The following is a 24,196-nucleotide window of genomic DNA, read 5'->3' on the forward strand; positions in this document are numbered from 1 at the left end:
AGCAGACTGTTCTGATTCCTGTTATAGGTACTTACCGCTTTAAAGGAAAGTTAGTTTTGCTTTCAGTTCTCAGCCCGGCTGGGGATCTTTTCCCAGGAGTGAGTAAGCTCTGGTGAGCAGAGTGATCCGGAGGATGGGAGCTGTGATAGAATGAATCCCTAACTAAGACAGCCTTGTCCCAGCCCTGCTGGGAGGTGGGTGTTCAGGGGTTTAGGGGTGACCAGGAGGTATCCCTATGTTACTGAACTAGGGAGCCACAACCCGTGTCCCAGAACTGAATTGCAAGTGGAAAGCAAGAAGCTGGAGGGTGGCTCACGCAGTTAAGAGCATTGGCTGCTTCTGCAGAGCTCCCAGGTTCGAGCCCTAGCACCCACAAAGTGGCTTACAGCCTCTGGTAATTCCTGGTCCAGAGACTCTAATTACGTCTTAGACCTCACAGGTACCAGGCACATATGTGACAGACAGACAGACATGGAGGCAAAACAGTCATACAATAAAAATGGAATAAAGAGAGAGTGCGGTGTGGGGTGGTAAAAAAAATGGACTAAAGATATAAAATTAAAAAGAAGCAGAAAAAGGAGATTCATTCAGTGTGGCCACTGAGTGGGAAGAGGGAACTTGCCCAGTTAGGTAGAATTTGAGCCTGTGTGTTGGGGGTTCAGGCCTTGCTGGCTCAATGTGCAGGAAGCCCTGGGGCTCCTTGAATGAGTCCCAGCTCACAGGTTTACACACAGGCTGGTATATCTTAGTAACAAAGTTGTGGAACTAGGGTGGTCTCTCCTTTCTTTGTTCTTTCATTTTAGGTGAGCACATTGACAAAATGCAGTTGGCAGGAGAATGGGGTGGGTGGAGGGTGCAGACAACCAATGTATTTACTCGGTGTGGGTAGGATGTGTCTGAGAGAGAGCGCAAAGTTGTGGCATTTTTACAACATGCCATTAAGTCTTCTCATGTTTGCCCCCCCCCCCCCCCCCAAAGGCTGTCTTGGCACATGGAGAGTGTGGTGGAGGAAGAAGGGGCAGGGACTTGTGTCTGAGGCTGACCTGGCCGCCGGCCTGGTAACACTGGGCTGTGACTCTTAACCAGATTGGAAACTGAAATCAGGATGTGCACAGTTTAGGGCTAAGTGATGGCCTAGCAGGAAAGAGAAACTAGATGTGGAGTCTTTGTTCCCTTCCTCCTGCAGGTTCAAAGCTGGGTTAGCCTAGACGGGGCCACCACAGTGAGCTTGGTAGTTGTTGTGTTTTATAAGAAGAAAAGGAAGGGCTATGTTTGGAGGCGCCATATGTGGGCAAAGAGGGTGCCTCTGCAGGCCCAAGCTGAGGCTTCCCATCCCCCTGGGATCAGCTACATGACGTTCTAGTACAGAATAGAGTTTATTCATGGCATGGGGAGGGGAGTTGAGTGGGGAGAGAGAGAGAGAGAGAGAGAGAGAGAGAGAGAGAGAGAGAGAGAGAGAGAGAGAGAGGTAGAGGCTGGCCATGAACATGCAGGGGTGGTGGTGGTGGTGGTGGTGGTGGGGTGTGAGGAGGGGAGAAGGGGGGAGGGAATGGGGAGAGAAGGAACAGAGGGAAGAGGGTAGGAAAGAGCAAGAGGAGAAAAGAGGGAGGAGGGGACAAGCACCTCCTTTTATTGTGAGTCAGGCACACTTGGCCATGCCAGCAGTTCCTGGGGCTTTCTGTCCAGAGGCTCCCAGATACCTGGGCCTTAGTTGGGGCTGTGGGTAACCTTTGGGTTCCTGATGATGCAGAAATGGCTGTGTGAGGAGAAGGGCTTTGAGCGCTGTGTGTCCGTGGTTGTCTGTGGGCTGCATGTGTATGGGTGTCCTGTGAGGCTCCTTCAGAATGTGAACTCCTCACACCTTCCCCTCCCAAGTTCCCAGGACCCACGTAGGGATTGCACATGGCTACTGGAATACTGAATGGCTTTCTTGAAGGTGGAAGCAAAATGCTGGCCAGTGGGTTTTTACTTTGTTCACTGTCTAAGTTTTCCTGAAGTGCATGAGGCATGGACTTAGACGTGTGCAGAATGGTAGTGATGCTGCCTGCTCCTCAAGGGGAAAGCAGTCCTGCTTCCCGGTACCTGGCTGGGTAAGGATCTCCACCCTTTGTAGGGAGCATAGATGAGATGAGTTGCTCTCCAAGGAGAGAACGAGGGTAGGATATCAACATACCTGCCAGACTTTCCCGGAGGCTCACACCCACAGGCTGAAGGAGGCCTGGTTTGACTGTGACCTGGCCTCATTCAGGGACACCCTGTAGATAGACAGGGAAGTGAAGTGGAAACTTAAGCGTTCTTTGGAGACTCGGTTGTGTTGGAAGGTGTTTTGCTGAAGGACACGTGATGAAGGATTCTTCACTAACAACACGCATGTGTTGGTCTGCCTTACATTGTGTAGTTGAGCTGCGTTTGTTGGGACTCCACAGAGAGAAACGCACCAAAAAACTCCTGCTGGTGAGCTGGGGCTTTTTTCTCCGTACTCCAGCTGATTGGCAGAGTGGTGTCAGCTGAGACACACGCTGAGGCAAGACCTGTGCTGAGGCAAGGCACTGCTGAAGCGAGAACTGTGGAGGACAACTGATATTAGGAGGGAGTCTAAAAAGGACTCAACAGTGTCGGAGGCTGAGCTTGGCTTATAGAGAGAGCTGCACAATCCTTGTTGGTCTGGCGTCTTCTTTTCACCTTGCTAAGAGGCACAGCTGAGAACTTATCCTGGTGTTCCTCCCCGATCTCCTGCTGACTTGCACCTGTGGCTGTAGGCTGCCCCCACTGCCCAGACAGTCCTTAGTGAGCATCACTAGGCTGCCAGCAGGGCTACATGAGGACAGATGCATCTTGTGCATCCTTCTGACCCATTCTGTTATCATGACGATTTGGGGTTGTTCATGGGGCCTATGGGGCCCTCATTCTCCTCCCCACTACTAGGCTTTCTATGGAGAACTCAGGGCTTTCTGGGGTCTCATCAGCTGCACAGCCTTCTGCTGCAAGCCTGTCCCTCTGAGCCTCTGCTGCCTGGGGAGAGATTTCCCATGATTCAGCTGCCTGAAAAAACAAAAACAAAAAACAGGGGCAAGGATGTGGGGAAGAACCAGCCAAATTGTGGAGGTGAGATACCAGATCTAAAGTGATAAAAAAAGTTTTAATAAGGAATAGACATTATGGGGCTGGGACAACGTCTCAAGTGGTTTAGAGCACTTGTTGGTTTAGAGCACAGAGGACCTGGGTTCCATTCCCAGCATCCACACGGTGGCTCACAAGCATTTGTTATTCCAGTCCCAGGGGATCCATTGCCCTCTTCTGACCTCTAGGGCACCAAGTGTGAATGTGGTGGACATACACACAACTGGACACATCTTTATACACATAAAAATAAATCTAAGAATAAATAGACCCAGAAGACAGAAAGACAGGGAGGAAATTCTCAGAGAATGTGTCCCTGAGAGGGAATGGGGTGATTTTATATCTGAAGTCACCTGGTGCCTTAGGGTTTCATTGCTGTGAACAGACACCATGACCAAGACAACTCTTATAAAGGCAAATGTTTAATTAGGGTTGGCTTACAGTTTCAGAGGTTCAGTCTATTACCATCGTGATGGGGGGAAGCATGGCAGTGTTCAGGCAGACTTGGTGCTGGAGGAGCCTAGAGTTCTACATCTTGGTCTGAAGGCAGCAGGGAGAAGACTTTCTGCTGCTCTGGGTGGAGCCTGAGGATAGGAGATGTCAAAGCCCGCCTACGCGGTGACATACACTTCCTCTGACAAGTCACCTAATAGTGCCACTCCCTGTGACCAAGCATTCAAACACACGAATCCGTGGGGGCCATACCTCTTCAAACCACCACACCATAGTTGCAATCCTAGGATTTAGGAAGTGGAAGCAGGTGGAAGCGAGTTTAAGGCTAGCCTGGGCTACATGAGACCCTGCCTGAAAAATTAAAAGAGCAGATGCAGAAGTCCTAGTGGTGGTATTGAGGGCTGCTCAACATAAGGGAGCCTGGTTCTGATGGGGGTCAGGTGAAGTCTCTCAGGCTGCTGGCTGAATGGGGAGGGGGGTTTACAATTGGATCTGCTGGCTTCTCAGACATAGGAGGCCAGAGTCCTTCCTGTCTTTGTCTCTTAGGTTAGAGGGACTCTAGGCTAGCCAGGGGCATCATCTAGAGCTGTGGGAGGGAGGAAGCTCTCAATCCCATTTAGTGTGAAGCAGCAGCTGTGAAAACGTAGGGGCTCCCTTTTTATACTGTATTCTCTTCAGCCTTTCCCTTTGACTTGTGTGTGCATGTGCGTGCGTGCGCGTGCATGCGTCTCTTTATGTATCTGTCTGTGCATATGCATATATTCACATGTGTACATGTATGTGCGTATGTGAGCATTTAGAGGAGTATATTTGTTTTGAAACAGGATCTTATGGTATAGCCCTGGCTGGCCTGGAACAGAGACCCTCCTGCCTCTGCCTGGGATTAAAAGAGTGTGCTATCACCTGGCCATTTAGATTGTTAATATTTTTTAATCAGCCTGTTAGGCACCATATCCCGAGTGTCCCTGTATCCAGGCACCGGGTGACTCCCTCAGGAACCTGGGCATTATGTTGTCCCTGTCTCACAGAACTTGCATGGACAAGGCAGTGAGCAGACAGTATTGGGAGAAGGGCAGTGGGAGGGGCTCAGGGATGAAGTGCCAGGACAGGGAGTACATCCTGGGAGGAGAGGCTGTCCTGGATCACAGAGAACAAGCTAAGAGAAGGTCCCAGGCATGGTGTGGAGTGTGTTGGAGAGCTGGAGGTCAGAGAGAGCCAGACTTCTTAGGGAAAAATTCCCAGACTCAGGTTTGAGGTTTGAAGTGAGTGTGCGGGTCACAGGTGTGGACAGGTGTGTATCTGCACGTCAGCAGCACTGAGACTTGTGACTGGGCATGGCTGGCTGGGGAATTCCACTCAGGGGCAGCCTTAGGACCCATCAGAGAGCTGTATTTATGTGCGGCCTTGTCCTTGGTCTCTGCCATAGCAGAGAGTAAAGCAAAACCAGTATCTAGAAATAAAAATAGGCAAGTGTGTAGATAAAATAGGAAGACATGTCTAGAAGAGAAAGGCATTTGAGGGCTTGAGGATACTGGGCTTTGAAGCTGGTGTGTGTGTGTGTGTGTGTGTGTGTGTGTGTGTGTGCGCGCGCGTGCAGTGGGGTTTATGTAGTATTATTTATCTTGTGTCTTGGCCCTTTAACGGATCCCCAGTTGCTAGTCAACTGTCTCTTAAAGAATCCTTAGCTATGGGGTTTGGGGATTTAGCTTAGTGGTAGAGCGCTTGCCTAGCAAGCGCAAGGCCCTGGGTTTGGTCCCCAGATCAAAAAAAAAAAAAAGAATCCTTAGCTATTAGAACTGCTTGATACTGTGACCTTCAGTGTTGGCTGCCCCTTGGATTTTGAGGAACAGGATAGGTTTTGAAAAGTCAGCTGAGGCAGAGAAAAAGGGACGAGGGGCCAGCAGAGTGAGAGGAAAAGGCAGTTGGTGCGGAAGACATTGTTAGAAGACAGATGAGCCAGGAGAAGCAGAGCTGAGCAGGTAGGGTACCATGGTTGTAGTTTGGAGCTGCTGGTATTGGGAACACTGGGAGAGGGGGGTGTTAGGCAGACTGTTGGAGAACTGAGGAAGGAACGGTTGGGAGAAACCCTTGAAGGGTTTGGGCTGGAAACTGGGAGGAGGGCTACCTGGGAGTTAAGGAACTGGCTAGTGTTCTAAAAAAGCTAGCCATTTTACAAGTGACACCCAATGTGGAGCAAGGCAAAATGGGATGTTTGATTCCAAATTCCATTGAGCGAAAGGCAGGAAAAGGAGGAATGGATACTTTGTTTCAAAAAGCCGACAGGATGTTTGCCGAGGCTATAGTTGGGCCATACCCCGCATGGTTTTCAGCAGCAGTTTGTTTGTTTGTTTGTTTTCCTCTCCCTTTCTTCATTTTGGGCTATTTTGTTTATAAAAAGGTTGAAAGATTGGCTGAAAAACTGGAAATAATATGGGTTTAAATGGAGAAGCTTGGGAATCAAAAAGTGGAGGAAATGGGGAAGCAAGAGGGTTTATTCCTCTCTCTTTCTGAAAAAGCAACAGAGTTGGCTGTGCAGCTGGAGAAACAGAGAGGAGAGGTGGACACACTTGAAGAAGATCAGACACAAGAACAGGGGAACAAATAGGTTCATTCCTAGAGGGAGAACCAGAGAGTTTCCCCCAGGTAGAAAGAGGGGAAGGAACCTTGTCAGAAGGCAGTCATGTAAAGGAAATGGAAAAGCAGGAGGGTGGACATATGAGACCGCCTTTTACAGGAGACTGGGATAGACTCACGGCATCTTTGGAGAGCCTGTCCAGGGTCACAGGGTCACCAATGTTGATAGATAAAGGTCAGTAGGTGATATATAAGAACAGGTTCAATTTGAAGATACAGTCATAGAACAATGTCACTGAGCACATTTGAGAGCTTGGGACAGGGTTGAGGGGCCTTGAAAGAAGTCCATGGCCTTCACGAAGATTGAACAGGGCTCGGAGCAGGGCTCAATGACTTTTCTTTGCTTTACAAAGATTAGTTTCATCTGTGAACAAAGCCATATCAGACTCTGATTTAAGTGTTAATTGAGACCTTGGTGTTTGAAAACAGGAATTCCTGGGACTACGGAATGCAGATTAGGCCATTAAAGGGGTGGGCGGCATCTACGGAGGAGTGGGTCAGGAGACAACCAATATTGCTTCTGGGGCATACAATGCCTCGATAATTGGACAAGCCTTAGCTAAAGGTTTTGCATCTCAAAACGCACAGTGCTTCAACTGTGAAGAAACGGCCATTTGCAAAGAGACTGTGACCAAGCCACTGAAGGTCTCAGAGAAAAATGTCCAGTGCCTTAATTGTGGGAAATACTATTATTTGCAACAAAATGGTGAGCACAGCATCTCTAAGGGCAATGGTTTCTCCAAATAGAAACCAGAAAGAAGGCCTAGGCTGTTCTGTCGGGTGATGGAAGGGGTTGCTATTGGACTAATGAGTGTAGGTGGGTTTGGAAGCACTGCAAAGGCGTGTCCTGGCAAACAGTTGTTAATGATCAGAGGCCAAAATTAATGGCCTTGAAGTACGTCATCAATAAGTTTGGATATAGGAGCTGATGTAACTATCGCTTCATGAAAACTCCATGAATTCGGAACGGCCACTTCAAGAGGTCTATACCTGTGTTCCAGGGCTTGGAATGCAATATCAGATAAAACAAAATGTGCAGTGGGTTAAAGGTGTGGGACAAGAAGGTCAAATAGGAAAGTTAAGGCCTAATGTGAATGATAGCCATAAATTTATGGGGACGAGATTTGTTACAGCAGTGGGGGGCGGAGGGGACTCAATCCCCAAAAGGGGGTGAAATGGAAGATGCTTCAGGGGAAGATATTGAAAACCACGGACTGTGCAGGTTGTCCAAAAACAGGACACAGTGTGGATTGAGTTTCCCAATGTATGGGGGTGGGGGGCACTGTTGGAACAACCATCGACCCTACAATCCTGTGTTCGTGTTGCAGAGACCCATAACTAAGGAAAATTACAGGTACTTGGGCAGCAGGCATGAGAGCAGCGGGGTGGGAGGTGGGGGAGGCTCAACATGTGGAAGAGTCTAGCAGCCCCCGGGACTCCCCCGTCTTTATTATAAAGGAGGAATCGGAAATGGAGAATGTTAACAGATGTGAGAGCAGTGAGTAGAGTGATCCAACAGACAGCTCCTGGACAGCCTGGGAGTCCCTCGCCATCTTCATTAACAAAGGCGTGGCCTATGTTGGTGAAAGACTACTCTTTTATTGTCCCCTAGCAAGAACAGGATAAGGAAAATTTGCTTCTACACTACCTAATGGTAGTAATGGTCAACCTGTAAAAAGGCATCAGTGGAAACTTCTTACACAGGGAATGCTAGTCAACTCTATGTCAGTATTTTTCTGTGTGTGTGTGTGTGTGTGTGTGTGTGCAACAACTGCTAGAAATAATTCATACCTGATTTCCTCAATCCTTTATTTACCATTAGGGGGATGATATTTTGTTGGCTTATTCTGATGTGGACACTTTAGTGAGAAAATGTTCTGGGAAACAAAAAGAATTTTGCCTTGTTGGGGTTTGCAGATTGCTTCTGCAAAAATTACAGAGAGGAGATTCTGTGTGCACTGTCTGGGTTATAAAATTAGTCAACACAGGGTTGGGGATTTAGCTCAGTGGTAGAGCATTTGCCTAGCAAGCACAAGGCTCTGGGTTCGGTCCTCAGCTCCGAAAAAAAGAAAAAAAAAAAAGTTTAAAATTAGTCAACACAAAATTCAACCACAGAAGGTACAGATCGGGGGATTGGGGATTTAGCTCAGTGGTAGAGCGCTTGCCTAGCAAGCTCAAGGCCCTGGGTTCGATCCCCAGCTCCGAAAAAAAAGAAAGAAGAAAAAAAAAAAGAAGGTACAGATCGGAAGAGATCAGTTGTGAAGTTTTAATGGTTTTCAAAAATGGTAGCTATTAATTGGCTACAGCCCACCACTGGATTAACCCCTCACCAGTTAAGTAATTTGTTTCAAATGTTATAAGGAGGTTCAGACTCAGACAGTTCAAGACGGCTAGTAAAGGAAGCAGGAAAAGAGTTAGCTTTAGTAAAAAAGAGACTGAGATTCGAATGTGGAGTCCAAACTGGACTGTATTCTGATTACTTTGCCTCCGGCTCATTCTCTTCCTGAGCTTGTTATGCAAAGGGAAGATAATATAGACTTTCTGACTTAGTTATAAAGGGCAGGAAAGACTAAGCCCATTGCCAGGAACGGGCCAGGTAGAAATCGTAGTGCCTCATACCAATGCTGAGGTGACTTCATAGTGGATAAGGAAGAGTGGTAAAGAGCATGATCCTACCTTCATCTGCCCTGCAGATCTCAAGAACAACAATGCCTTGGTGGAGGCATCAACCACGGAGGGAAAGACGGAGCCGGGTGAAGTGCTGAGAGAAGAGGTGGTCCTACTCTCCTCCACAGACTCCGGAAAGGAACTGCAAACGGAGCAGGGTGAAGTGCTGAGAGAAGAGGTGGTCCTACTCTCCTCCACAGACTCCGGAAAGGAACTGCAAAACCCAGAGGAGTCAGAGTCTGATGCCTCCTGGACCACCCACGTGGTGAGTGAGCCCTGGCTGCTTCAGCTCTTGCACCTTCTGCTCTGCCTCAAGTGGTTTCCTGATGTGATGTCATTGGAGCCTGGGGTTGGTTGGTTAGCTCTCAGTCACAAAACAACAGTAACAACAACAACAACAATAATAACAACAACAACAACAACACCTAGTGAGTTCTGAGCTTCTCAGAGAATGGAGGAGACAGGACGGAAGTAGAGCCTGGATTTTAGGGCCCAGAGGGTGGGAATTAACTTGGAGAAGTCAGTGTGATCTTCTAGCAAGGACGGAAAAGAGTGCAAGCCAAGGCTGGTGTATCTGTCATCAGAAAAAGTCTTCAAATAACAAAAAAGCCTCAGGATATGACAAACACAGACAAATTGCAGTCTGGGAAAATCATGACAAGGGTGTGGCGGTGGTGCCTACCTGTGATCTCAGCACTTGGGAAGCAGAGAGGCAGGATCAAGAGTTCAAGGTCAGACTTGCCTAGAGCTTGAGGCTAGCCTGGGCTACAGTGAGACTGTATCCCAGCCTCTTCTCTAAAGTCTCCCACCCCAGGCTCATAGCAGCTGTGCCTGGTGGAACATGCTATCATTTCAGAATTTGAGAAGAGGCAGGATCTTGAGTTCTGGATCAGCCTGAGGTACAGAGTAACGGAGTAATACTTTGTATCTATCTAACTATCTATCTATCTCCCAAACCAAAACAAAGACACAATTTGTATCTCGGAATTAGAGGAAGGAGTGTAGCTGATGGAATAATAGTGAAAAAGTCACAGATTTGATTTTAAAATATCAGTTTTAAGCTGTGTGTGGTAGTGCACAACTTTCATCCCAGCTAGCCAGATCTCTGTGAGTTTAAGGTCAGCTGGGACTACAGAGTGAGTCACAGGACAGCCAGGGTTACAAATCAATACTTTGTCTCAAAAAAGAAAAGAAAACAAAACAAAACAAAAATCAGCCTGGTGGCTGGAGAGATGGCACCATAGCTAAGTTTATTGGTTGCTCTTCTAAAGGACCCAGGTTCGAATCCCAGCACCTACACGGTGGCTCACAGCTGCCTGTAACTTCAGTTCCAGGGGATTTGACACTCTTTCCTAGCCCCATGGGTACAAGGCATACATGTAGTGCCCACCATATGTGCAGTCTGTCTTAGGGTTTTATTGTTATGAAGACACACCATGGCCAAGGCAACTCTTAAGGGAAATCGTTGAACTGGGGCTGGCTTACAGGTTCAGAGGTTCAGTCCATTATAATGGTGGGAAGCATAGCAGTGCGCAGGCAGATACGGTGCTGGAGGATCCAGAGTTCCACATCTTGATCTGAAGGCTGCATAAGATCCCACACTGGATAGAGCAAGAGACCTCAAAGTCCTCCCCCACAGTGACCCAAAAGTCCACACCTCCCAATAATGCCACTCCCCATGGCCAAGCATTCAAACACATGAGTCTATGGGTTCATACCTATTCAAACCACCCTAAATGTGTATGTAGTAACACACTCCACAGCATGATTCCAGGTATATCAATATGAAGTGGGCACATTCTCAGGGGAGGCATTAGTGTTGCCTGTGTCTGAGTAAGGGGCAGGAGATAGTCTGGTTAGGAGTTGCACCTTTGGAGTGATGAGAATGGGAACCTGTTAGAGGTGGCGACCAACAACACTGCGTGGAACTGGTCACTGTGAAATGGAGGGAGGGGGCTGGAGAAATGCATCTGCTCGGCAGTCAGGAGTCCTTGCTGCTCTTGCAGAGAATCCAACACCTACGTGAGGCAGCTCACAACACCTGTAACTCCAGCTCCATGGGATCTGTCGCCCTCTTGTGGCCTCTAGAGTCACCTGCGCGCATCTCATCAGTAGACACACACACACACACACACACACACACACACACACACACACACACACAATTAAAAACAAAACCAAATCTTTCAAGGAGTACTAACACTAACAAAAGTGCCAGGACATGCATGGACTGGGTGGCAAAGGCACATGTGAATGCTAATGTGTCATCTGGTGATTGGCTTGTGGGGCCCTTTGTGTGTGTTCTGACAACTGTGTGGTCTTCATCTGCCAGTGCGTTTCGGAGAGTGGCTGTAAGGGCAGCAGGGTGCTTCAGCACTGGGCGTTGAGGTGGGCACCAGGAGAGGTGGCCTCAGAAGCCAAGCTTGGAACCACTGGGCAGCCACACCCCAGTCCCATTGATGGGTCCGTGATGGGGGTCGAGGGATCATCCTGGCCAGTCGGTGACAAGAGTTGGCCTGCTTCTGTTCTGTCTTTTCTGTGGTAGCTTCTCCGTGCTGACTAACTGGGAGCTCTTTGCTGATCTGTCGCTTCCTCTAAGGCTAGTGGGTTTGTGTGTCTTGCAGGAAGGGAAGCAGAGGCTTCGTGGTGGCCAGGTGCGTTGTGCTGACGAGCCAGACTAGCTAAGCTGCCTGGTGTGAAGTTGTGGGAGCTGGCTGGGAGGCAGGGAGGAGGTATGGGGTCTGTGTGTCTTCTGAGAGGCCAAGCTCTGGAGGCCGGCCTGGCTTGGTTCTTCCTTTGGTGATCTGTCTGTCCAGTATCCCTGAAGTAGTCCATCTGAAGTAGGTGAAAGCCCTTGGGACCAGGCCCCATTCAGCACTGGGTGTAGACACTGGAGTACTTGCCCATCAGTGTCCTGGACCTATACCTCCTGCCATTGGCCGTGGACTCTTGAAGGGGCTGGGGAGGTGGCCATGCCTGGGCCTTCACTGAGATGGAAGTCCCTGAGGCCTTTGCAGGAGCAGAGCAGGGAGTAACCCTGCCCTGTGTGAAGGTCCTCATATCTCCACAGGAAGTGGACCCAGAGGTTTTTGTAGATGCTTCAGAGGACACAGCTGGTGGTCCCGAAGGTGCTCAGTGCCCTCCTAGCAAGAGGAAGAAGGAGGAAACGGCCGGGTGTGAGGTCGTGGACACTGAGCAGGTAGCTTGAGAACCCCCCTCCAGCCTGCATGCTACCCAGTCATTGAGGCATTCCAAGTGACTCGCCCTAACGGGAAGGAAGGCTGCTGAGCTGAGCCACAGCTAGGTGTGGCCGTGGGCAGGACCAGATGCATGAGGGGCTTCCTGTATCGAGTGTTTGTCTATAAGAATGTGACATTGGTGCCATCGTGGCAGAACAATGCCTTGGGTAAGAAGGGGAGACACTGGGACAAAGGGTCCCTCTATGGCTCTCTCTGCTCTGACTTCTTAGTGTTGCCTGCCTCTCAGCCACTTACCCAGTGTGCTCTGTTTGGGGAGTAAGAGATTGCCTCTTCTGGTGCCCTCTACAGAGGAACAAGACAGCTTCCTTCAGACCTCGTGAGCCGTGATTGGGTTGGGAACCTGACCCATGATGGAGCACCATGTCTTGCAATAGGAATCTGTGTTCTGTGAGCCCATAATCTATGGGGGCTCATTCCAGAGCTGCAGCAGAGCCGTGTTCCCCTGCACCACATGGCTGAGAGCAGGGAGATGTGGGAACAGGGAGCTGGGCAGGGAACAGTGGACACACGCATTCCTGAGGTGCTAGCGGGCAGCCTCGAAGACCTCTTCGTTGTTGAGGATGGTACCTTCTTGTGCCTTCTGCAACTCTAGACCTGCTTTGTTCTATCTGGTCACCTGATGACACAGGGACATCTGTCTCCACTGAACGAATGGGAAACAAGGCTCATGGTGGGTTAGTAAACCATCTAGGGTCACTTGCCTGGCTTATCACGAGCTGGGTGGGAACTCAGGTCCCACAAACCCAGCCCAGCTGTCACTCTGACTTGGGTAGGGCTGACACAGCATGGTGTCCTCTCCTCCTCTCAGGCACAGAGGCTGTCATTGGTGCTTGTGGAAGGTATGTGGCCTGTTCTGTGGGAAGGTGACTGCCATCCCCTGCTCTCTGTACCTGGCCCATCTGTGCCTCAGGGATAACATTTGTGTTAGGGACACCACTAGGTGGCAGTTCTCCCACTTTCAGACACCTTCTCTTCAGTGACCACTCCAGTACCAGGGCTCATCTTACAGGATCTGGCTTCTGTAGGAATGAGGAGAGCAGTCTTCAAAAAGCTACATGCCCTGTGGCTCTGCTAGGAGTCTGGCCCAGAACCAGGTTCAGGTGGCGTCAGTTTGCTGGAAGGAAATGCTGAGGGGAAGGCTCTGTAGCAGAGAAGAGGGTTCAGGGCTGGTTGGAAAAACAGATCTTGTCTTTTAGGCAGTCAAGGGCAGGCCCTGCCTTCATGACTTCCTGCTCACCGGCAAGCAAAGTCCAATATAGCATGGCCCAAAGACCCTCCCTGCCTGGCTCTCTTTTTTTTTTTAAAGGTTTATTTGTTATGTATACAGCGTTCTGCCTGCCTGCTAGCCTGCAGGCCAGAAGACAGCATCAGATCCCATTACAGATGGTTGTGAGCCACCATGTGGTTGCTGGGAGTTGAACTCAGGACCTCTGGAAGAGCAGTCACTGCTCTTAACCACTGAGCAATCCCTCCAGCCCTCCTACCTGTCGCTTAGTCTTTTTATGTATCTCAGCCAACCTTGAGATGGAAGATCTGGAGCTGAGTGCATCTCCACAAATGGTCCCAGTAGCATCTGGGGCCAGCAGGACCCAAGGAGGGAAGGTCTGACTCAGACACAGTGGGACGTAGACAAAGTAGAGCGAAGAGGAGTGGAGACTCAGGACATGACAGTGGGTCAAGGGGCAAGGAGAACATGGGCTCCAGCAGACTGGTTCTCACCTGTTTTCTCCTGTACATTTATTTTATGAAAGTCTTTTTTCCTCCAAACGTACTGTGTACTTGAGGATGACTCTGAACGTGTAATCCTCCTGTCTCCAACTCCCAAGTGTTGTAACTGCTGGGATAATAGACACACACCACTATACCAGGGTCACACCGTCCCGGGGACTGAGCCCAGGGCCTTGTGCGTGTTAAACGGTACTGATGCGCTACATCTTGATCCACTTCTGTTTTCTGACACACAGTACTGGCCTCTGGTTCTCAGGCCAAGAACTCACTCTCTAAGGTGTCTGTGGAGCCTCTTGGCAGGCTCGCTTGGGACTCTGGGGGAACCTCACCACAGATGCAGATGCACCCCGAGTCATTGTCTCTTTTCCCCACATAGTGCAGCTCAGTGGACACTCACAGCTGTTGGTCTATGGTAGGGCCTTGTCACACACTGTTGGGGTTCAAGGCATCCCGAGTCACTTGATATAGAGACTCCAGAGAATCATATTCTGGGAACCTGGGGTTCTGACAACCTGCTCCTCAGACTTTGGTCTAGTTCCTGGGGTGGGAAGCCTTGCCTGGGAATCAGGGTAAGTCACTCAGCCAGGAGATACCTGCTTTTCACCCCTGTCTTTGTTAGGCTTTGCACTGACCAAGGCAACTCTTATAAAGGACAGCATTTAATTGGAGCTGGCTTTCTGTTTCAGAGGGTCGGTCAGTCCATTATCATCAAGGCAGGAACATAGCAGAATCCAGGCAGCCATGGCGAGGGAGGAGCTGAGACTTCTACACCTCCATCGAAGGCTGGAGAAGACTGGCTTCCTTGTGGCTAGGAGGAGGGTCTCTTTGCCCACGCCCACAGTGACACCCACTCCAACAAGGCCACACCTCCTAATAGTGCTACTCCCTGGGTCAAGTGTATTTGAACCACCACACCCTCCTTTTAGTTCACTGCCATTTTGTGCTGTGTAATGCACCAGCGGCGTGTGTGGGAAGCCTGTGAATGTTGCTAATGTCCAAAAGGGGCCCCAGGTGTATCCTATCAGCAGTGAGTCTGAGTGAGATTCAGGCTCTGGCAGGAGGACGTGTGTGTGTGTGTGTGTGTGTGTGTGTGTGTGCGCGCCTGTGGGTCTGTGTGTCTCTGTATGTATGTGTGTCTGTGTGTGTGTGTCTGTGTGTTTATGTGTCTGTGTATGTATGTGTGTCTGTGTCTGTGTGTCTGTGTATGTGTATGTGTGTATGTGTATGTGTGTGTGTCTGTGTCTGTGTGTGCTTCTGTGTATGTGTGCATGTGTGTGTGTGTGTCTGCGTGTGTTTCTGTGTATGTGTGCATGTGTGTGGGTCTGTGGGTCTCTGTATGTATGTGTGTCTGTGTGTATGTGTCTGTGTGTTTATGTGTCTGTGTGTGTGTGTGTGTGTGTGAGTGTATGTGTGTTTGTGTGTGTCTGTGTGAGTGTGTGTGTCTGTACAGGTGTGTGTGAGTGTGCATGTGTGTGTGTCTGTGTCTGTTTGTGTGTCTTGTGTGCGTGTGTGTGTGAATGTGTGTGTCTGTGCATGTGTGTGTGTGAATGTGTGTGTGTGTGTCTGTGTTTATGTGTCTGTGTATGTATGTGTGTCTGTGTGTATGTGTCTGTGTTTATGTGTCTGTGTGTGTGTGTGTCTGTGTATGTATGTGTGTCTGTGTCTGTGTGTCTGTGTGTCTGTGTGTATGTGTATGTGTGTGTGTGTCTGTGTCTGTGTGTGCTTCTGTGTATGTGTGCATGTGTGTGTGTCTGTGTGTGTTTCTGAGTATGTGTGCATGTCTGTGTATGTGTGTGTCTGTGTGTGTCTGTGTACATGTGTGAGAGTGTGAGTGTGTGTGTCTGTGTATGTGTCTGTGTGTGTGAGTGAGTGTGTGTGAGTGTGAGTGTGTTTGTGTGTGTCTGTGTGAGTGTGTGTGTCTGTACAGGTGTGTGTGAGTGTGCATGTGTGTGTGTCTGTGTCTGTTTGTGTGTCTGTGTGCGTGTGTGTGCGTGTGTGTGTGAATGTGTGTGTCTGTGTGCATATGTGTGTGTGAATGTGTATGTGTGTGTGTCTATGTATATGTGTGTCTGTGTGTGTGTGTGTGTGTGTGTGTGTGTCTGTGTGTGTGTGAGTGTGTGTGTGTCTGTCTGTGTAGGTGTGTGTGAATGTGCATGTGTGTGTGTGTGTGTGTGTGTGCGCCTGTGGGTCTGTGTGTCTCTGTATGTATGTGTGTCTGTGTGTATGTGTCTGTGTTTATGTGTCTGTGTGTGTGTGTGTCTGTGTATGTATGTGTGTCTGTGTCTGTGTGTCTGTGTGTATGTGTATGTGTGTGTGTGTCTGTGTCTGTGTGTGCTTCTGTGTATGTGTGCATGTGTGTGTGTCTGTGTGTGTTTCTGTGTATGTGTGCATGTCTGTGTATGTGTGTGTCTGTGAGTGTGAGTGTGTGTCTGTGTACATGTGTGAGAGTGTGAGTGTGTGTGTCTGTGTGTGTGAGTGAGTGTATGTGTGTTTGTGTGTGTCTGTGTGAGTGTGTGTGTCTGTACAGGTGTGTGTGAGTGTGCATGTGTGTGTGTCTGTTTGTGTGTCTGTGTGCGTGTGTGTGTGAATGTGTGTCTGTGTGCATGTGTGTGTGTGAATGTGTGTGAGTGTGCATGTGTGCGTGTGTGTGTGAATGTGTGTGTGTCTGTGTGTGTCTGTGTGTGTGTGTGTCTGTGTGTGTCTGTGTGTGTGTGAGTGTGTGTGTGTCTGTCTGTGTAGGTGTGTGTGAATGTGCATGTGTGTGTGTGTGTGTCCATCTGTGCCTACTGATTCCTCCTCAGCTCTGTCACCCTCTCCCTTTGTTCAGTTCTACTCTGCCCAAGCTAAAGACGTTGGCTCAGTGGTTAAGAGCACTTGTTGTTCTTGCAGAGGACCTAGGTTCGATTCCCAGCACCCACGTGGAGGCTCACCACTTCCTCTGGCACCATGCACACATGTGGTGCATACACACACACACAGGCAAATCTGCCACAGACACAAAACGATAAAAACTGTGGACGTGATAGGTCTAAGGTGTGGTTTGAGCAGACAGCTCCTCCTGCTTGAGGATTTGTATAGGAGCCTGGAAAGGAATGCTGGGGTCGTGGAGACTCTAAAGAGTAAGTAAACATGTATCTTTTGTTTAGAGTAAAAAGGAGAAGAGGAGGAGGAGGAGACAGGGCACCATTTCTTCTTCAGAGGCGGCTTCCATGTCCTCTGGCCTCTGGAGTCTGGACCTGCCTTCAGGCCCTGGCTCCCACAACTCAGCCTTGCCCCAGAACCAAGCCCAGCAGGGTGGTACAGCCAACCAACCTGGCCATTCCCTGGACACAGTGAAGATGCCAGTGGAGAAGGATGGCTCTGCGTGTGTCGAGGGCAGCGGCAGCTCTCTGCGGGGTCCAGTTGCGGAAGGCCCAGAAGATGCTCAGAGGAACCCTGCTGCCAGTGACTACGTAGAAGTCAAGGACCTCAAAACCTCTAACCCCTCAGTGGACAAGGGCCCTAAGATGACTGATGCTTCCCAGAAGGCCTCATTACCTGAGTCTAAGGGGGAGCAACCTGGACATGGGGAGAAAGTACCGGTGAGTGGAAAACAGGCTGGAGGTGAGCAGCAGGGTGGTGGGCATGTCTTAGGCGCTCAGCTGTGTCTTGCCACCCTGATGTCTCCTCCCTCTCTGGGACTTGCTCCCTAGACAGGAAAGGGCAGGGCTCCCCTCTCAGTTACTCACCTTATGGCTGGTGCCTACTAAAGCCAGAGTTCAAGTTTTGGGTGGTCTCTTCTTTGGGTTTCTTCCAGCCAATCGACACTGCAGCCAATCCGGTGAAGAGAGCTAGGAAAGAAACAAGAGACGATGTGCAGAAACAGAAACCATCGCCTGTGAGCCTTGCCACCTCCAAGGACAGAGACCAGGTAGAGGCTTGACTTGCTAGGAGGTGTCCAGCATGCAGGGCTCCTCGTGTCAGTCATGGTGTCCTCAGCCTCTCATCCCAGGATGAGAGCCAAGTGTTTATGATGATGTCATGTGGGAAGCAGGGCCTGTCTCCCTGGAGCTCCCATGCTAGAGAGAAGGAAGGAAGAAGTTCCCCGAGGAAACATGTGACCAGTCCTGGGAGGGTCCTGGGGGTTGGTGTCCTGAGAGGAGGTAGGTCTCTCTGCTTGGGTGGCTGAGTGAGACCTGGGGAGGTGTTGTGGGAGCAGAAACCCATTAGTGAGGGTTGAGCCACAGACACTGGAAAGTGCCCTAACAGGGAGTGGCATGTGTCAAGGCCCTTGGGTAGAATGTGGTGGGCCTGTTCTTAGAGATGAGGGATAGATGGGCTGTGGACAAGGGTGAAGAGAGAGACTTCTGCTTGCCATTGTAATGAAACCAGAAGGCCCTGACAGGTTCTGGGCAGGGATGGCCCTGGGTGCCCTGTCTAAAGCACTGGGACTTAATTGCTTGTTCCAGAAAGCTGAACTCGAGAGCAAGTTGGCCACCCCTGTTAGGAAAAGTGACGAAAGCAGGAACACCCAACCAGAAGATCAGAAGAAGCCAGGAGGGGACAGAAATTATGCAGCAGCCGCGAAAAACAAAAACCAGCAGGCTGCTGCACTGGAGGCTACAAAGAGGTGGGACGTGGCCCCTGCGATGTGCCTGTGTTGTGACTCTGCCAGCTTCGTGCAGCTCCTGTCCCACCCAGCCTGCACCTCCCATCAGTGCCCTCCTGGGACACCAGTCCCAAGTCTTCCCTTCCTGGTCCCTGGGCCTCATAGTCAGTGTGACCCCAAGGAACTGTCTCGGATGAAGTCACAAAGCTGTCCTAGTCCACCCTATCCCCGCTACCCCTAGCATGTTGGGGCTGGGTGGTGCCTCCTTTCTAGCTGGGAGGAGCAGTGGCGTGCTGTGTCCGTGTGTCTGAACCTGAATGGCTGGCATTTACACTTACGTGTGCAGAGAAATAACGATGCTGTGTGCGCACATGTATGCATGTGTGCGTGCACCCTGGCAGCCCGTGTTCCCTTCTTTCTCTTCCCAGCACACATGATCCGGGGGACAGAGTCACGGTGTGCTTCCATGCCATCGTCTCCCGTGACTTTGGGTTCAATCCGGACAAGCACAGAGCGTATGTCAGAGGGGGAGAAGGGCTTGGGCAGAAAGGCTGGACTGATGCTTGCGAGATGTACTACACTCAGTGAGTATCCAAGGGCTTGGAGCTGTCCTTGTCCCTCACAGGGCGCCTGTCAGTAGTCGTGTGACAAAGAGGTTCATGCATCCTTCCTTACTTTGCTTCCTTCGCATTTTGATTTGAAATAGGGGTCTCATTCTTTTGCCCCGGTTGGCCTGGAACTCACAGTAATCCTCCTGCCTCATCAGCCTCCTGAGTTTGAGATTATAGGTATGCACCACCATGATTGGTACAAAGTGTTTCTTTTTTAATGTTTTTGTTTGTTTGTTTGTTTGTTTATAGACAGCTTTTTTTTTCTTCTGTGTACCTGTCCTGGAACTCACTCTGTAGTCCAGACTGGCCTCAAACTCACAGAGATCAGCTTGCCTCTGCCTCGTGAATGCTGAGATGAGAGGCGTGAGCCACCACTGCCCGGTTTGAAAATGAGTGTTCAGATTCCTACTCCAGTGTGCATTTCTTTCTGGGTTCTGGCTGGAAATCGTGCCCTGTTCTTGGGTGCCTTGGGTCTGGGCTTTCATGATGTGTCCTCTGGTAAATGGCTATATTATGTTCCTCCACAGAGACCTGCATGACCTTGGATCTCTCATTGAGGGGAAAATGGACATTCCTAGACAGAGCCTGGACAAACCCATCCCTTATAAGTACGTCATTCACCATGGCAGCAGTAGCAAGGATAGCGTGGAATATGAGTTCATCTATGAACAACCCCAGAAGAAAGGAGAACACGTGAACCGTTGTCTGCAGGTTGACTCTACCCTCTTGAGCAGTGGAGGTAAGCCATTGAGACCCCTGAGCAGGTCAGCTCCCTGGCTGTTTGGGGAGCAGACATCAGGGCGCGTCCTCTGCTTGGCCCTGGCCCTGCCTCTGTCTCTTTGAGGTATAAAGCTGCCTTTGGAAGCTGGTTTGACTTAACCCCCACTGTGGGAAGAAGGCAGGGAAAGTACTCATAGGAGGAGCTCTATCCAGCGCTGGCTGGGACCAAGGGTGGGGCAGGAGGGGCAGTGGATTGGCTCTTCCAGAACTGTCAGAAGGTGGCTTTGACAGTGACGTTTCAGAGAAGGGCCAAGAGCCTTTTCTGTGTCTGTCACCTCTTGTCATTCCTATATCGTGCATCTCTGTCTTTATGCTTCTGCTTCCACTTGCCTGGAGCTTTCAGAATGTCCCCCATGTTCTTCCGCTCAGGCCTCTTCAGCCTGGCAGCCATGTGTCCTCCTTCTATAGGCACAGCACGATTGAGGCATTGCCCAGTCTTGTGCCACATTCACATCTTGCCCCTTCTGTCAGAGGCCAGCGTCGAGAGTTATTTTACTGCTCAGTGCATTGTTTGAGTTGCTGAAGCAGCAGCACTTGGCTGGGGTGGGGGAAGACAGGTGGAGACCCCGCTGAGCCTTGTCACCATCCTGTGGCTTTATTCAGTGTAGCTTTTGTTTTTTCTCAGTACTGACAGCAGAACCCCGGGTCTCAGCATTGACTAAAACATTTGTGTGTGTGTGTGTGTGTGTGTGTATCACATGTGTGCCTAGGAGCCAGAAGAGGGCAGTAGATCCCCCTAGAAGAGGACATGCAGACTGTTAGCCATCACGTGGGTGCTGGGAGCCGAACCACAGTCCTACTAGAGCAGCCAGCAAGCACCCTTAACTACTAAAACTTCAGTCTTTGTTTTTAAGATTGACCTTGGCTGTATAGTAAAAGACGACTCAAGTTTTTGGTCCTCTGCCTGAATCTGTCAATCAGTGGCATTGCCGGTGTGCTTCTGTCTTCCATGTTTGTACGGTGCAGGGGAGCCAGGGCTTTGTGTGTGCTAAAGCAAGCACTCTACCAGTGAGCTGCATCCCCAGCCCAGGGTTCACATTGCTGACCCTGGGCTGCACAGTCCATGCCTGTGTTAGCGTATAGTGAGCTGATCACCTGGGTTTCCCTTTGTCCTGACTCTGGCTGTCCTCCTACGTTCTTCTAGGGGAGGCCAGGCCTCAGGGATTTGGAGCTCACTTGTGTAAAATGAATGAAATAGACTGTGTATGCTAATTAATGCTGGGAATTAATAGTCTCGGTTATTCCTTAACCATCTAGTTCCCCCAAATAACCACGCAGAGACCTTTTAATATTTTAGAGCTGAGGCCTTCGCTGGGCACACTCTCAACTAGTTCATCTAAGTTAATCTGACCACCCTCCAGGCCCATAGTTCCTCCGTCTCTCCTTCTGTCTCCCTTTTTTCTTTCCAGATTTCCTATCTCCCTTCCAGGAAGTCTGGCCTACCTCTCTCTACTGTCCAATCACAAAAAACTTTTTGTTGATCAGTTAACTTGGGAAGCAAGGTTTATACAACAAAAGCTGGTGTGTGTGAGAATTCCCTCTTGGGGCAATCAGTTCTATTAATCCAGAATTGAGCATTTGAATATATAACAGCTCAGACCAACCCCAATACCTATGTGAGGTCCTTCTGTCCCCTCAGACTGGCATCAGTACGATGACATAATCTGGATGAGATCTCCTGGGTTGCTCCAGCAAGCCAAGAACTACATCACTGATGGCACAAGAAAGAACCTGGTGAGAGGGAAGAAGCAGGCCGCTGTGATCATGCTCGACCGCATCTTCAGTGTTCTCCAGTCCTGGAGTGCCATCAACCTGCAGACCTTCATGACCCAGTTCCGGCAGTTCTACTCTGTGGTCCGAGTGCCCATGATTCACGATGGCCATGCAAGGAAATGGTCCAGTCTGCAATATGAGGAGAGAGAGGTACCTACTCCCCACTGTTACCAGCAGCTCTGGAGTAGACAGGCAGTGTCCTTTGAACAACTAGAGGCTACAAGACCCCTGCACTGAGTGGGCCAAGTACCGATTGGGGGCAAGAGGACCTCATGGTCTCCTCCTCCTCCTCCTCCTTCCCCCTTCCTCTTCCTCCTCCCCCTCCTCTTCTTTCTTCTCCTCAAGGGGTTTCTTTGTGCACCACCTCTAGGATTTGTCCTAATCTCTCAGAAAGCCTAGTGTGTGTGGCTGTCTCTAGGGTACCACCTCCCTATGCCTCCACCCTGCAGGGCTGGGGACTGAGCATCTGTGTGCTTCAGTGGTGAAGCAGGGGGAGGCAAGTGATGTGCTCCTTGCTCTGGTGTCTTGGTCCCTGGCAGAGTTACCCAGCCTCTGAGTGTGCCCTGCATGCCCACACATCTTTCTCTCCTGGGACCAGGTGAGGTTAAACCTGTGGGAGCATGTGAAAAAGCTGATGATGCCGTTCCTGGAAGGAAAGAGTGGGGAGTCTCTGCCTGCCGACTGCCCTGTGAGGAGTAAGCAGATATTGGGCCTGAGCATCCTTTGCATGGTGGAAGCAGCTGACTTTACTGTACCCAAAAAGGACCTGGACTCGCTGTGCTATCTCCTCATTCCCAGTGCTGACTCACCAGAAGCCCTCCACAGGGACCTGAGCCCTGTCCTCAGCATACGTCAAAGGTATTCCCTGTTGATTTCTTACCTTATGTGTCTGCAAATTTCACCTGTGTGTATGTTTGCATACCGGTGACCATGGAGGCTGGAAGAAGGAGTTGGATCTCACCCCTGTGAGCCACCGTGTGGATACTGGAAGCTAAACCTGGGTCCTTTGCAAGGGAAACAGTGCTCTAAGCTGTGGAGCCTTCTTTCCAGCCCCAGGGTCATTACGTGTGTGTGTGTGTGTGTGTGTGTGTGTGTGTGTGTGTGTGTGTGTGTGTGAGAGAGAGAGAGAGAGAGAGAGAGAGAGAGAGAGAGAGAGAGAGCTTCACTACGTAGCCCAGGCTACTCAGACTTGAGATGTCTGCCTTAAGCTTGCTGAGTGCTGTGTTTTGGCTGTGAACCAGGCAGCACATACCTGCCTTGAAGCTTCGGGTAAGGCTGCATGTCTGTGGTCCCAGGTGCCTGGCAGACTGAAGTGGGGGAATCCAGACTGGGCATCTCGGTACAGGGGTACATAGAGTACGAGATAGGCTTTCAGTGCTTACACACGTGTCATTGTCTACGGAAGCTTGGGGGATGTGTTTCCTTCCGCTCTCCCTGGGCCACTCAGATTAGGATGCATGCTATCCCTGCTGGGTCACAGATTTGTAGGTGACCTCCAAGAGCACAGTGACCCTGGCTTGGGCTTCCACAGCATCACTTGAGGCTGGTTTGATAGGACTTGAAAGTCACATCAGTTGGCCTTCCCCAAGCAGCTCTTGCTTGGCTTCCTATGTTTTAGACATTCCCTCAGCCATGCAGTGTAGATGGAGAGAACTCTAGTAGGAATCTGCTCTTGGGATTCAATGAGGGTTGCTTTAGGGGTGGGGCTGGAATACCCTGTCTTTCTTATGACAGAACCATCTCCTGGTGTGGACCCTGCCCAGCCATGCACAGTGTCCCTTGGGCTCTCTGCAGGTGGTGGTCACCGACCACTGGGCCATCTTCCTTCCTTCCCTTCTAGATGGCATGCATACTTGATAACCCTGTGCTTCAGGTGCATAGAAGTGGGGTGTGATCGCTGGCTGGGCATCTTACCCCTCCTGCACTACTGCATGCAGCAGTCTCCACCCAGGAAGAACTCCAAGAGCCAGACTGAGGACGTGTGGGCAGGCCTCGAAGGAATCTCCTTCTCCGAGTTTCGTGACAAAGCATCCGCCAGGTAAGCTGAAGAGCTTCGCTTCTGACACCAATCCCAGACCCCATAGGCTGCGCACCTCTTCAGAGGAGAGCAGGAACAAACATCCTCCAACATCAGCATAGTTACGAAGAAAAATTTAACTGTCAGCAGGCCCAGAGCCGGGGCTGTGTATGTTTCAGTCCCAGTGACAGACAGCACAGGTGTTTCGTGTGCTTTAGGAGTACTGACGAAGCTGGGTGGTAGTGGTGGTGGTGGTGGTGGTGGTGGTAGTAGTAGTGGTGGTGGTGGTGGTGGTAGCGGTGGCAGCGGCGGCAGTGGCGCACGCCTTCAATCCTAGCACTTGGGAGGCAGAGGCTGGTGGATTTCTAGGTGCGAGCCCAGCCAGGTATACAGCATGCAGAGAAACCCTGAGTTGAAAAACAAGAAAACGAACAAACAGAAAGAGTACCTGAGGCAAGCCAAGAGGCCAATCATTTATTTATTTTTTACTGCCAACTAGTATTGTTGTTACCATCTAGTACTGTTGTTTCCAACTAGTATTGTTGCCAGCTAGTATGTGCTCTTC

At 50.2% G+C, this 24,196-nt stretch overlaps 1 protein-coding gene across 4 annotated transcripts in view; it reads left to right on the top strand.

The window, feature by feature from the left end:
- Positions 1-24,196, top strand: part of Rnf213 (ring finger protein 213) — a 99,506-nt gene that overhangs the window by 3,175 nt on the left and 72,135 nt on the right. For 2 of the 4 annotated variants that reach the window (XM_087572566.1, XM_087572567.1), the window contains exons 4-13: positions 8,901-9,139; positions 11,945-12,073; positions 17,009-17,443; positions 17,659-17,772; positions 18,311-18,471; positions 18,879-19,034; positions 19,589-19,800; positions 21,481-21,764; positions 22,213-22,472; positions 23,455-23,652. In XM_087572566.1, coding sequence (XP_087428692.1) covers positions 8,901-9,139; positions 11,945-12,073; positions 17,009-17,443; positions 17,659-17,772; positions 18,311-18,471; positions 18,879-19,034; positions 19,589-19,800; positions 21,481-21,764; positions 22,213-22,472; positions 23,455-23,652 — 2,188 coding nt within the window. 4 annotated transcript variants of the gene reach the window in all.

This window comes from Rattus norvegicus, chromosome 10 (genome assembly GCF_021556685.1).
Source record: "Rattus norvegicus strain SHRSP/BbbUtx chromosome 10, alternate assembly SHRSP_T2T, whole genome shotgun sequence".
NCBI classification, from domain to species: Eukaryota; Metazoa; Chordata; class Mammalia; order Rodentia; family Muridae; genus Rattus; species Rattus norvegicus.